The sequence below is a fragment of the Paroedura picta genome, chromosome 4 (genome assembly GCF_049243985.1).
Source record: "Paroedura picta isolate Pp20150507F chromosome 4, Ppicta_v3.0, whole genome shotgun sequence".
Classification (NCBI taxonomy): domain Eukaryota; kingdom Metazoa; phylum Chordata; class Lepidosauria; order Squamata; family Gekkonidae; genus Paroedura; species Paroedura picta.
In genome coordinates this window covers 85,712,870-85,727,553 of record NC_135372.1, presented here as the reverse complement: position 1 = coordinate 85,727,553, position 14,684 = coordinate 85,712,870, and the positions used below count along the sequence as shown (strand labels likewise).

Here is a 14,684-nt window from a genome sequence, read left to right as displayed (position 1 = left end):
GGAAGGGAGAAATCCTCCTCCTCCTTCTTTGCAATAAGAAGTAGCTAATATCGATTAAGAACCTAGTAATGAGAGACAGAAGAAGGCACCCGGGACAGTGTCCTGCGGAAGTGATACAAAGGAGCAACATTTAGCTATATGGACAGAAACTCGCGAGAGAAAAACTGTCCGGGGTGGGGTGGGGTGGGGGAAGAGAAACAGCGGCTCCCGACACTTACCGCAGCGCTTCCCTTTAGAAGCCTGTTTCCATGAGCCGCTCGAGAGCCTGACCGGGCTGTACACTCACAACTGAATTCCTACCACTCCCTATACTGGCGGCTCCAATGGCGGCACTATCAACCAATGACGACTCCACCCGTCCGCTGGCCAGCCACCCAGCCACAAGCCCAATCTCGTTTTCCGCCTATCGTCATCTCTGAATGCCTTACGTCAAGCCAATCACTACGGCCGTAAACGACTAGAAGTTTTTTCCGTAACCAATCATGTCTCCGGTGAAACGACAAACACCTGCGCGCGCGCGAAGCTGTTGCGGGAGGGATATTTAAAAACATGGCTTATTTTAAACGGTCGTAGTAAAGGAGCTATTGCGCAAACGCCAAGGGGGTGGAGCGAGAACTGTGGAACGTGTGTTGCCACAGTAACGGTAGGTTATGTTGCGGCTGTAACCATGAGTTTCCTAGCTAGAATAAACATGATTCGCATCCTGCTGATAAAGGCTGATTCAAATATGCATCCCAGTCCCATGCATCCTCTAGAGTTCCCCTAAAATTTATGGGACACTCCCAGATAATAAGAATGCCTTGTAAGTGTCCTATGGACCTAACTCTGAAAGGTCATGCTAGTCCAACTATTCCAACAAAACCCCCACAAAAGTGATATAAGGGTTACATTTCAAAGAAACAATCCATGTTTGTTCATTTATGGTGTAGCTCTGATGCATGTTGGTAACAGTATAATACAGAGGTGAAATGTTATACATGGGTATTAGATTAAGAATGGGGAGCAGCTATAGCTCAGCAGTAGAGCAACATTTTTGTATGAAGAAGATCCTAGATTCTGGCCCCAGCATCTCCACCTAACATGATCAAATTGTCACTTATGTGAAAGAACTTGCCTTCCACAATTGGCACCTGTCAGGCTCCAGTGATTGCACTGCAATCCCCTCAGGATGACATCTTTAGCCACACCCCCAGAAGGGACTGAAAGAACTTGCCTTGAGAGTCCAGACAAGTACTGCCAGTTGGACTAGGCTAGGCTGATTTTGACACATCCATGATATGACTGTAGAAGCCAGCTTCATGCACAGTAAAGCACAGTCCAATGATCACTCCAGTTGGCTCTCAGCTGTTCTAGATGCCAACATGGATATAACAAAGGGACAATGTAAGAAGGGCCAAAAGGCCATGAAATACAAGTAACATTTGCTTGAGAGATTCCTGTGAAGCACAAATGTACCATTTGTCATTACGAATTACATAGAGAAGACAAGAGAGAAAGATGAGATCTGTCAACTGAAAGTATATCATGCATCTGATTAAGTCCACAAAGAGCCCCAGAAGACATATCTTCATTTTATTTCTATGAGAGTAGTTCACTATATCCAACATTTAGGAATTCATGTAAGGGAGACTGCAGTGGTGGTCCTATCCACATTTAAATATGTTATTTATAGTTCACTGTGACTCTGAGGGAGGCAATACAACCAACAAGATGGGACAGTCTCCTAGACACTAGTCTGAGATACTTACCACTACACTACAGAGTAGTCACGTCTCCATGCCACCAAGGAATGGAACCGGGTGGCCAGATCAGCCTTGTGAAGGTAAGGGGCCATTTCTCCAGCGAGGCTGAACAGAAAGAAAGCCTTTTAAGGAGCATTAACTGGCTTCTCCAGCAAGGGTCAGCTGAACCCCTCTGAAAGCCAGAAGCGTGTTCTCCTTCAAGACCGCTGCCTTTCCAGATGTCAGATTCAAATGGGTAGCTGTGTTGGTCTGAAGTAGCATAAAAAAAATCAGAGTCCAGTAGCACCTTTAAGACCAACAAAGATTTATTCAAGATTTATAACGGCGAGCAACCTGCGGGCTTTCCACCTGCCCACAAATTTCCCCCAGCCCATCAAGACGCCAATCGCTACTTTCGCAGCAGGGGGCTGTGACGTTATACCGAGCAGATCTCTTTGTTCATTCTGCGGGCGGCCACCGCCGCCTCCTCCTCGCAACTCCCAGAGTCCCGCCGGGCCTCGCTCCGCCCCCTCCCCGCTCCTCCCAGTCAGTGAGAGTGGCCGGCCAGCTGGGCACCCGGAAGCGCTTTCTCTCGCTGGTGACGCCTCAGCCGCCACCTCAGCCGGCGGAGCCTGTTCTTCCTCCTCGGCGCATGTTCTGTCGCTGCCTCTCCTTGGCTACCGCGATTCGGCTGAGACCGCCGGCTGCCCGCCTCGGGCCTCTCGCCGTCTCTTCTCCGCCTTCCCTTCGCGGCCGGCCGCTCCTCATGAAGCCGGTGGTTGTGTTCGTTCTTGGCGGGCCCGGCGCCGGCAAGGGGACCCAGTGTGCTCGCATCGTGGCGGTAAGAGCTGGGAACGGCACCTCCGCTCCCCGGCCCCCGGCCAACGGGGCTCCTAGCAAGCAGCGCCCCTCTAGACGCCTCCCGAAGTTCCTCAGGCGGCTCTCCAGGAGGCATGGGAGCGGTAGTTCGCTGGGCTAGACGGTTGATGTGGCTGGAGGTGATGCTCCAAGTTATGCGTGGTTCCAAGTCCAGGTATTCGTTCAGGCAGCCCTTTGTAAGGATTCAGATAAGAATGAAACACTCAGGGAGCGAGCCAAACGGCATTTAAACTGAATAGGCATGGTGTTTGGATGTGGGCCCAGGTGGCAGCTTGCAAGTTTCTGGCATGCTGCTTGTTGCTGAGCAAATCATGCCAGCCTGCTCGAATCTCTTTCTTCATGCTCATGAGTTGATAGGACCGTTCCCGTCAATGGCGTCATTTTACATAGGTGTTAGTGTGTATTCTGAGAAAAGGTGCGCTTTTCTTAAATTGCTCTGGAGAAAGCAGTATGAATTAGGATGACAGTGTTGTGTTGAATGTGGATGTTTGCAAGGTGGATTTTGGATAGTGGTATAGCATGGAATAGAAAAAGAAGTTGAGCCATTGTTCTGAACCTCCGATGTGTCTGTTTCAGTTAGTGGTCTCCAGTGCCAGTATAATCAGAATCCTCCTAAGGTTTGGGGCTTACTTTCTGGAAAAGGTTAGTAGATTATGCTGGCTTGTTAATAGGCATTAAGGAAAGCAATTTCAGAAACATTGTGCACTATTGTACACGGACATGGTAATTTTACTGTACTGCAGTTACGCACTTAGGGAACTCCACTGGCTCCCAAGTCCCAACCAAGAAATCACTCCAATACTGATATTGTGAAATGTCTAGGAAATGAACAGAATGACAAATATCAGGGTGAGGGCAAAGTTGTTTATGTTAACTGAACCAGGTTTCAATATGCAATGCAAGTGTACCCCCAGTGTCTTTAGGCTTTAAATAGACATGCTCTGATGGTCTTTCTAGGACCAAACACTACAAATGGAGAGGGTTTTAGTTGAATATTCATATCCTGAAACGGCTAAGAACCTTATGGTAATCTCATAAGGTTTCAAGGCAAGAGTCATTCAGAGTAGTAATCCTAGACTTCCTGGGTAGTCTCCCATCCAAATGGTAACCAGGGCTTGACCCTGTTTATTTTCTAAGATCTGACAAGGTTGGACTAGCCTGAGCATTTGGTCTAGATTAGGGCATTAAAAACTACCAACAAGCATTAAGTGATCTAGGGCAATCCTGTTTTCTTAGGTAGGCAGGGTTTCCTTTGCATGATTGCTTTGAGATGCAAGTATTTGACACTACTTAAATCCATAAGCAGTATGAGTCATGCTGGCATAGAAATTAGTCATTTCTTTATTCTACTGAAACACAACTGTGAAATTCATTTCATGTCACTAGCTCCTAAAAACTTCTCAGAATATGAGCTGTTAACCAGTTACTCCTAGAATTACAAATCATCTGGAAGAAAAGTTACATGTACATAAAATCTGATATCTGTTAGCCCTTTCAGTATTTCTAAGGTAACTGAAAAATAAAACTCAGTAACTTTGCTCCAGCAAAGCACACTAATCTGAGACAGGCATAGAAGATGTGAAGGTGAAACCTGCAGAATTAAGTTTGAATCAGATTTCACACATTGTCTGAAACCTGTGATAATGGGGAGTATCTGGACCTTAATCTTGGTGGCACTTTCTCTGTATATTTTTATTTCTTCTTTGTGTAAAAAAAAACACTTCTATAAGAAGAATAACTTATTTCCTTAGTTTGATCTGGAGCTTTTTAAAAGTCTTGAAATATTATATCTTTCCTTGAAATCTGTATACAGTATACCTACTGCTGTAATACCTGCCTAGCACACATTTTTCCATGTAGTGTTGCAATCCAGCAAATTACCTTGACAAAAAGAGCTTTGGGTGTGTGTTTTTTGAAGTAGCATGCATATTGTAGTGGTTTTGAGAAATTGCAGCTCAGGTGTAGCTTTCATCAATAAAACTCAAGTTGCTGCGGAGTATCTTTGTACAGGCACATTGCCTTCCATGATAGTGTGTGCTTGTGGTCACAGGAACTCTACATTTTAGGGAGAGGTACAGTACACATCCTGTTTTTTTACCCTTATTTTTTACCTTATAGGACCCCTGTCAGTGAGGAATGGTACTTCCCCATGGCACAGTTCAGTCAGTAATAGGCTTGTGCTCTTTGGCCACCAAAGCGGCTGTTCAAGCCCGAAGTGGCCAGCGCCGCAGCAGGGGGGGGAGGGGCAGTGCCAGTGGTGGTGCGCAACCCGGTGCCTGCACAGAGGTAATCGCCTGCGTGTGTGTGCTGCCTGGCATGCTGGCACCGCCTCCCCCCGTGCCATGGTGCTGGCCGCTTTGGGCTTGAACGGCCACTTTGGCAGCCTAAGTGCACAAACTTAGACAGTACACCAAACCATGGTTTGCTCTGTATTCCTTAAGGAACCTTGGAAGTCCTATGTAGTCAGATAGTTGGATATATCTTGATTCATAGAAAACCAAGAGTGACCATAATGTTTAAACTGGCAAAATGTTTTGGATTTTTTTTGTTTTGTTTTTCCTTTTGCTAGTCTTGTGAGTCAGGATTCCATACCATGGTTTATTCTTAGTGGTATTTTTGTAAGTAAGGTATTTGATTGCTTCAGTAGAGCCAGCGTGGTGTAGTGACTAAAAGCAGCTGTTTCTAATTTGGCGAGCTGGGTTTGATTCCCTGCTCCTCCACATGCAGCCAGCTGGGTGACCTTGGGCTCATCACAGCCCTGATAGTGCTGTTCTGACCAAGCAGTCCTGTCAGAACTCTCTCAGCCTCACCTACCTCACAGGGTATCTGTTGAGGGGAGAGGAAGTGAAGGTGATTATAAGCTGCTTTGAGTAAGTAAAAAGCGGGCTATAAAAATCCACTCTTCTGGTTTTTGAGCTTTCTAAATAAATGTTGTGATTATCATAATACCTGAGCCTTCGGGGTAGGTGGTATATAAATATAATAAATAAATGTGTGCCTCTGAATGTTCGTAAACGTAGATAGTAGATATTTAAAATATATAATTAATTAAAAACGATTTCATTCCTGGGATTCTAGCAGAAAAGAAATAAGGAATGGATCTTGGAATTGAACAAAGAGACAAAATGAACAAATGACCTGAAATCTGTCTTGCTTTTACTGTAATATGGGATGTCCTGGACTCTTCTGATTGTTTGAACCTATGGTTGTTGACTTAATGCAGAGATACTCATAACACTGGATTGGGAGCCATCTGTGGCTCATCTGAGCACTGGTCCATATTTCAAGTTCTCTGTTTTTCAGGAAAGTGGGCAAGTACCTTGTCGGCAGTGGGGATTATGGTTAGCAAATAGTCCTTCTTTTAATACTCTCGCTGCCAAAGGAATAAGTGAGCTGCAATCCTCCTTGACGTACAAGCCTCATGCCATAGATGAGCATAAATTGCCTCTTTTGAATAATGGTAATTGTGAGTTGACTATTCATGAACCACAGTATAAGTCTTACTGATTTAATGTTTTTGTTATTATTGTTTTAACCATGTATCTGGAGACTGCTTTGAGTGTCGGGAAAGTGGTATGTAAAATTTTAAAATGAAAATAATAAAAAGATCTCAATGGCCAGATGGTGTAGATTCTCATTTCCTGGTAGAGGAGATTTCATCATAATGAAGTGACAACTGAAGAAACCCTGCTCTTAGTCTTTCTAGTCTTGCATTCAAAATTAAATAACTGTTATTGTTTGTTTTTTTCTTTCAGAAATATGGTTACACCCACCTTTCTGCAGGTGACCTCCTTCGAGATGAAAGGAAGAGGCCAGGCTCTCAGTATGGAGAGCTTATTGAAAGTTATATAAAAGAGGGCAAAATTGTTCCTGTTGAAATAACAATCAGTTTGCTAAAAAGGGTAAGATTAAATTTATGATGCTGTGTGTCCAGTTTTCCCATGATAAACTGAAGCAAGCTTGATGATATTTTGCACTCCTTTAGTTAGTAACTAATAACAGGCTGGAGAAGAGAAGGTTGAGAGGGGACATGATTGCCTTGTTTTTTGTCTGAACTTTGTATCTCATCAGGCTATGGAGGAAACAATGGCAGAAAATGCACAGAAGAATAAATTCTTAATTGATGGCTTTCCCAGAAATGAAGATAACCTTCAGGGCTGGAACAAAACAATGGATGGAAAAGCAGATGTATCTTTTGTTCTTTTTTTTGACTGCAATAATGAGGTAAATTAAGTGTCAATGCATGTGGAACTTTTCCAGGTACTATGTGAATGGACACATTGATTTCAGATTCACTGTGTGCTGTAATTACCGTATTTGCTGGTGTATAAGACAACTGGGCGTATAAGACGACCCCCCCAACATTTCCACTCAAAATATAGAGTTTGTTCCATTACATTACGGTACTATGGGCCACTATGGGCAGCTATGTCTATCCCAACTGAAGTGCATCTGGCGTATAGGACGACCCCCCCACTTGGAGGCATGTTTTTCAGGGGGAATAAGTAGTCTTATACGCCAGCAAATACTGTATGTAATAATCAGATTATTTGGATATTCTATGTAAGATTGTAGAAAAATTATTTGTATTTCATAACTCTTTGCAGGCCAAACTACAAATGGTTAGGATGTTCTGCTATATTTAAAAAGGTGAAGCCATGGGGAGGGGATGGATAAATTTCTGATGGATAAATTGAAGGACTGCAATCTGGATTTTCAGATAGTTAGGTGGATAGGGAATTGGCTAGAGAACCGCACTCAAAGAGTTGTCAATGGTGTTTCATCAGACTGGAGGGAGGTGAGTAGCAGGGTACCTCAGGGCTCGGTGCTCAGTCCAGTACTTTTTAACATATTTATTAACTAGTAATCAAGCCCGCTGTAATAAAAATAGAGCGGGTGCTAGGCAAGGGAGCCCCCTTGGCCGGCGGCCTGATGCGGCGAGAGGCATCAGGCCGCCGGTAAGGGAGCAACTGCGAGCTGCACTCCGCGCGGCTCGCAGTTGCTTCCTTTTCAGCAGGGCGGGAATCGGCTGGGCCGATGGTCTGTCCGGAGGAAGGGGCCAATCGTCACCCTTCCTCATCCCGGACAGAGCCCGCCCTAACTCCTCCCACTAAGCCCTTACAGCTTTATTTAGGCTGTGTTAAGATGATCTAGATGAGGGGGTGGAGGGACTACTCATCAAGTTTGCAGATGACACCAAATTGGGAGGACTGGCAAATACTCCAGAAGATAGAGACAAACGAGATCTGAACACAATGGAAAAATGGGCAAATGAGAACAAGATGCAATTTAATAAAGATAAGTGTAAAGTTCTACATCTGGGTCAGAAAAATGAAAAGCATACCTACTGGATAGGGGATACGCTTCTAGGTAACACTGTGTGTGAACGAGACCTTGGGGTACTTGTGGATTGTAAACTAAACATGAGCAGGCAGTGTGATGCAGCGGTAAAAAAGGCAAATGCCATTTTGGGCTGTATCAACAGGGGCACATCAAAATCACATCAAAATCGCAAGATGTCATAGTCCCATTGTATACGGCACTGGTCAGACCACACCTGGAGTACTGTGTGCAGTTCTGGAGGCCTGACTTCAAGAAGGACGTAGATAAAATTGAAAGGGTACAGAGGAGAGCGACAAGGATGATCTTGGGGCCAAGGGACCAAACCCTATGAAGATAGGTTGAGGGACTTGGGAATGTTCAGCCTGAAGAAAAGGAGGTTGAGAGGGGACATGATAGCCCTCTTTAAGTATTTGAAAGGTTGTCATTTGGAGGAGGGCAGGATGCTGTTCCCGTTGGCTGCAGAGGAAAGGACACGTAGTAATGAGTTTAAACTACAAATATAATGATATAGGCTAGATATCAGGAAAAAGTTTTTCACAGTCAAAGTAGTTCATCAGTGGAATAGGCTGCCTAAGGAGGTGGTGAGCTCCCCCTCACTGGCAGTCTTCAAGCAAAGGTTGGATACACACTTTTCTTGGATGTTTAGGGCTGATCCTGTGTTGAGCAGGGGGTTGGACTAGATGGACTGTATGGCCCCTTCCAACTCTATGATTCTATGATTCTAACTGGGGCCACAGGAGGAAGAACAGCTTAACCCTTTTTTGATTTGAGTTACTAGGCTGCAAGGACATTTCACCTCAGTATCTTATAAATGTTTCCTGGTTCAATTGTGTTTATCATGCTGTTCTAGCTAATTGGCTACCAGAGTTCATGTGGTTGTGTACTTGTGTAGTCAGTTAACCAAAATGGCATAACTTTTTGTATGTAATATGATTAACATGCATTTTTTCTCTGTAGAGTTAAAAGACAAAAAAAGATGTTTTGTCTACTTTTGTATTCATGCTTTGGTAAGCCTTTTGTCTTTTGTTTGAAGATCTGTATTAATCGCTGCCTTGAAAGAGGGAAGAGTAGTGGCAGAAGTGATGACAACAGAGACAGTTTGGAGAAGAGGTACCATGTATAAACAAAACGTTTTCATTGTGCTTTCTGATACTTTTCAATTATGTGATTTTTCTTGTTTTTTTCATTTCCTTAGAATTCATACATATCTAGAATCTACAAAGCCCATAATAGACTTATATGAGAAAATGGGCAAAGTCAGGAAAGTGGATGCCTCCAAATCTGTTGATGAAGTAAGTAACAAAGGCAGAAGGTTTAGGTCTGAATTTTCTTAAAAGCCATATATACAATTTCCCTCTCCCCAAGGGTTGGGTGGGTTTGCAGCCTATATAGCACAATGGGCCAAGACTTGATGAAGCTATTCCTTTTCAATTTGACCTTTTGTTTTCCCCCGTGACATTACATGTAAACTGCCCAGAGCCATATGAGAGGGTGGTATAAAAATCTAATAAATTTCTGTCTTGCTTTTCCCCCAAAGGGGCTTGTAGAAATGTTTAAATCAAACAATATAATATATCAAGCAAATAACCAACAATCACAAATCCTGGGCAGGTCCTTATTTGCTAGGCTGGCTGCAAGCCTTGGGCTAAGAGTTAAGAGCTCTTTTCCTTCTGTCTCTGGTCACCCCCAAACTTATATTACCTGCAGAAAGGGAGGAGACAGACACTTGGGTAGATATTATACAAATGGTGGGTGGGGGACATATAGTTAATGTTATGTTCATCAGTAAAACAGAATAGAGAGCTTGACATTCAGTTTCTTTGCAGACCTTTTCACAACTGCTTGATGGCCATGCCATAATGTCTGTTATATAAGAGTAGAGGGTTATGCTTGAGACACATAATGTAGTTACAGGGCTTCAGGGCTGGGAGCCAATCTTGCCTTCTGCACTAAGGCAGTGCTTAATGCTGATGTAAAACAAATTTAGGAGTGTATGTCACTGTCTCGCAAAGTATACCATGGCAACTGATGTGATAAAAACTTCACAGTAACTTCAATTCATTGTAGGAATTTGCCTATGAATCTGATTGTAGGACTTGAGAACTTTCTTGGGTCCTTGGATTCCACTTCTTACTTTGTATTGCAGTTGGTTGTCATATGCCCATGTCACTTTGACCAGTAATACCAAAGAGGCAAAATATAGGATGAATATAGTCATAGAAAAAGAGAACTCTCAGCAAGTTCCTTAGTACTGGTGTAGTGTATATATCATATATCCATATGTATCTGTCTATAGGTATGGATATATCTTTATCATATTCATGAACTAGGAGCATAAATAGTTTTGAACATGCAAAATTGCTCTACAAATTGTCGGGGTGGAGGGGCTTGCTGACATCATGAGTGCCAGCAAGTGAGTACTTCCACATAAAATATATTTCCAGTTAAGTGGAATGGGGGAATCTTGCACAATTGTTCTACATGTTAGGAGACTTGTACCCTGAACAGGCCTAATGAGAGTAGCAATTTCATCTCTGAAAATAAAACTCTAACTCTGAACATAGTCTACAGTTTACATTGTATGTACTATAGGAGTAATGTACAAATGTCCTTTCTCTTTCAGGTTTTTGGTAAAGTTGTGAGTATCTTTGATAAAGAAGGCTAGTTCTCTCTACTTGAATTTTTTTCAACATGCTTGAACCTTGTTTTGAGAACTGCTACCATAATCAATTTTGTAATGATTGTAAAATACACCTTTTAAAATAACTAATGTTAATGTTAATTATTTGAAAACATGCTTTAAACTGACGTGCAAGTGGCCTGTTAATAAAGTGATGTAGATTCTAACTAAACTGAGCAAAAGAAACAATACCAGGACAAGGCTAATACTCATGCTATTTTCAATAAGCATCATTTTCATCGGCAGCAGTACTTTAGTTCTTCTTGCTAAAAGCCATGTTATTCGAATCCTGCCAACACTGATAATTGTAAATATACGGAAAAGGGCCCATTAATTTTTTTTAATCTCTCATTTTGGACCAAATGTAGAAAAATTGTTTGTTTTTTTTACTTTAAAAGATCCTTTTGAATGACCAGCAGTTTTTTGTAAACAAAGCTTTAAGCATGCAATTTTTCATCTCTGGTTTCTAGAATTTAAATTGGAAACAAAAGACTAATCAACAAACCTTATGATGTACTCCAATATTAAACACAATAGTTGACCGACTGGTTTATGTTCTTCTCTCATACGTATGAGGTCTCTGAAAATTGAACCATTCAGCATGTTTGGTACCTGTGTAGGTATAGTATGGCTCGTTTCTCAAAGAAGAGAAGCCCTTGGACATGATGGTGGCTGTGACCATTTTGTTCAGGACTGAGCTTACGTAGGCACCATATTTGCAAATGATATAGACCTTTGCAATATATGTAATACCCATATGGTTATCAGATTACTTGTCTGAGAGCAACTATTACTTCCGCTTTTAATCTGCCATGGTTCTCTAGTTGTAACAGCGTAAGTGATCTGCTTATTTAGTGATTTAATTTGTTGAGACAGGAAGGAGGAGGATATTTTCATGATTAAGTTTTGTTCATTCTAACTCCACCAATTGTGTAACTTATATTACAGTGGGCAAGAGCCTCTTGTGGCGCAGAGTGGTAAGGCAGCTGTCTGAAAGCTTTGCCCATGAGGCTGGGAGTTCAATCCCAGCAGCCGGCTCAAGGTTGACTCAGCCTTCCATCCTTCCGAGGTCGGTAAAATGAGTACCCAGCTTGCTGGGGGGGTAAACGGTAATGACTGGGGAAGGCACTGGCAAACCACCCCGTATTGAGTCTGCCATGAAAACGCTAGAGGGCGTCACCCCAAGGGTCAGACATGACTCGGTGCTTGCACAGGAGATACCTTTACCTTTACCTTTATATTACAGTGATTTAATTTTTCTTTTGAGACGGTTTGACCAGGGTAAACATGCTGCATTTGTTAAAATGAAATAACCATATTAGATTTCTATTGTGATGGCTTAAATATATTGTGGTGCTTATGGCAGCAAAAAATTCTAAATAAATGCATGATTAGATGGGAAATGTGCTAATGTATATTTGCACAGCCATCTTGATTGCACTTTTTAAGCGAAAAAAATCTGTGCAGAGAAAGGGGCTGATAGATAGATGTAATAGAGGATCATTACTGTTTGTGCTTATAAATATATCTACCTGGAAAGTAGATATATTTAATATTAATATTCATTAATATTTTTGGTAGTGCCATTGTTGCAGCTTCCATTTGAGCTGACTAATTACAATTTTAAGTGGTTCATTTATGTGTGTATGAATGTGAATGTGTATATATATGTATATATATATATCACTTTGATTGTTGGTGATTTGGGTTTAAAATGTAATCAAAGGTCTGCAATTGTCTTTGCAGAGGTGAATAATTGGCTGTAGTGATGCTCTCAAGCTTATTCATTGTTGTCATTTTACTTACTGAAGAAGTTTCCATGGAACTCCTAAGTTTAAAAGCCACTGTTTTAGAAGAGGAATTAGCATTCACCTCTGGTTCTGTATTAACTATCAACAAATATTAGTCCCAATAAGTACAGCCAGTTTATATTTGACAGGTTGAAAAATCTACTCTTCACCCTTCCTGTTGTATAATTTCTTAGGTTTCTTTTTAAAGCCTGAAGAGATACATTTAAAAGTAGGACTTTTATGCCTAGTATTTTTGGGGACTGTGTGAATTCAGCACCTGTAGATGCATACCTGTAATGCAATTTCTCAGTAATGACCTTGACATACTCTGATTTTTCTGACTTGGCTGCTGGGAGATAGTAGATTTTTTTCTGTTTGACTGGTGATCCTATAGTAGTCTATTAATGAAGAAAGCACCCCATATTTTTGTTTTATTCCTTCACGTCACATGATCTGGATCCCAGTTAAAGTTCAGCAGCTGCATTTTCTTCAAAGGGAGTCAGATCCTAGCTGTTCATCTGCCTCCCCAAGTTCATATCTGTGAAAACCAAATTTTGACCCTATTCTTTTTTTATTGTTGTGAGCTATATCTTTCTCATTCCTTCAAGCCTGTGAATCAGAACAGTGACTCCCCCCCCCCTCCCCTGCTATCAGCAACATGGGAAATAGAGCATTCCTTTAATTTGGTTTCAAAAGTCTATATCTTCTCTCTTCCTCTAAATAGTCTGTTGTGAGGAACTGAGTGAGTTTCTGCAGTATTTCTGACAGAGCAAGTGGTTGATGAGAGAGAATAACTGGTGTAAATCAGTGGTGATGTTGTACACAAGAGAAATAAAAGTATTTGGAGATCATGGAAGAAGAAAGGCAAGAAAACCAATGTTTACTTTCATTAGTGGAACAATATTCTTGCCTTCGCGTAAAAAGTCAGTGGTGAGTTCAAATTGTTAATAGTTTACCTTCAATTTACTCTCATTTTACATGGGTTGTCAGAGCTGGAGTACACTGGAAAAAACTCTTCTGCCCCCTGATATATCTAGATGCATTATTTGTAAAAGTAAATTCTCATTAGGAAGAAATGCTTCTTAATATAGTGCACATTGTTTTATGTTGGCGTATAGATAGATAAACACACCCTTTATGTAATGGCATTGGGTCTGGGATTTTTCTGTGGACCAACATTTTAAACACCAACTGGAGTGGGTCTCTGTCATGGCAGTGAAAGGCAAAAGAAATTCAAGGTACCATGTTGAGGCCTGGATCTAAAGAGACTTGTGAACATGTATAGTGGGGTTTTAAAACATTAAAGAGCATGTCTTTGTGTGCACCTCTTTGGATCCTGGCCTTAGTCTATCATAGTTCTTCAGCAATCTTCCGGATGTTGGACAGTGATCCCATTTGTATGCTTCTAAATATGCTAACCTTATAGCAAATGGAATGAAGGTATCAGCAAAACTTTTAAAGAATATCCTTTCATAAAGATAACCATAAGACAAAATTCCTCTTTGCAGTGATATTTGTATAATATTGTTTGCCTTTTAAGCTATTGGATGGAATAAATGTATATGACTTTTTTACTATGTACTGTTTGCAGACTGAAACAAGGCAAGGAACTTACATAAGAATATGTTGCCAGTATTGCATCTTGGATTAATCATGCTCAGAACAATTTGAATAGATTCATATTTTTATCAGTCTCTTATTGATGCCACGCAATGACTTTCTCCTGACTTCTTTATCTCCTCCCACATTTTAAGTAATCAGACTGATGTATAATTTTGTGTAGCAGCAAACGGTATAAAGTTTCAAAATGTTCCCAAATAAATGTTTGTTTTAAAACAACATACTACTGAATCATTACCACAGTATTGAATTATTACCAATCAAGTTGTGTCATATAAAATTATATGATGAATGAAACTGGCGTAAAGGGGAGATATATATGCCATTTTATTTATTTTTTAATTTATAGTTCGGTTTATATACCGCCGTTCCCCAGATTTTTCACAGCAGTTTACAATAATAAAAGAATAAAAGCACAGTAAAACCCCATAAAAACTTCCCTCATAACAGACAATGGAATTGAAGGTGAGAGAAAATAAATGTAAAAGTTGTCATTAATTACAATACTACCTCATAGGGATGTTAGTTTGTTTTTGCAACATTTGCAGTTTCTTTGGTGAATTTGTTGGACTTAAGGCTCAGGTCTTTTTCAGGTGCTAGCTACACCCCTGCTACTTCTGTGTAACATATTGGGAAGCACATGCTGCTTTC

At 41.3% G+C, this 14,684-nt stretch overlaps 2 protein-coding genes across 4 annotated transcripts in view; one reads left to right on the top strand and one right to left on the bottom strand.

Annotated features, from left to right (window-relative positions):
* STIL (STIL centriolar assembly protein) overlaps positions 1-444 on the bottom strand; it is a 38,914-nt gene extending 38,470 nt beyond the window's left edge. For 2 of the 3 annotated variants that reach the window (XM_077333828.1, XM_077333827.1), the window contains exon 1: positions 219-411. The gene's annotated coding sequence lies outside the window, so the exon portion shown is untranslated. The other variant, XM_077333831.1, reaches the window with a different exon arrangement.
* A 1,848-nt stretch (positions 445-2,292) lies between these two features.
* CMPK1 (cytidine/uridine monophosphate kinase 1) lies at positions 2,293-14,252 on the top strand. The gene is made up of 6 exons (XM_077333826.1): positions 2,293-2,562; positions 6,356-6,502; positions 6,672-6,824; positions 8,977-9,053; positions 9,139-9,235; positions 10,567-14,252. The coding sequence occupies exons 1-6, from the start codon at positions 2,374-2,376 to the stop codon at positions 10,606-10,608; spliced, it is 705 nt and encodes a 234-aa protein (XP_077189941.1). The 5' UTR covers positions 2,293-2,373; the 3' UTR covers positions 10,609-14,252.
* Positions 14,253-14,684: the final 432 nt, after the last annotated feature.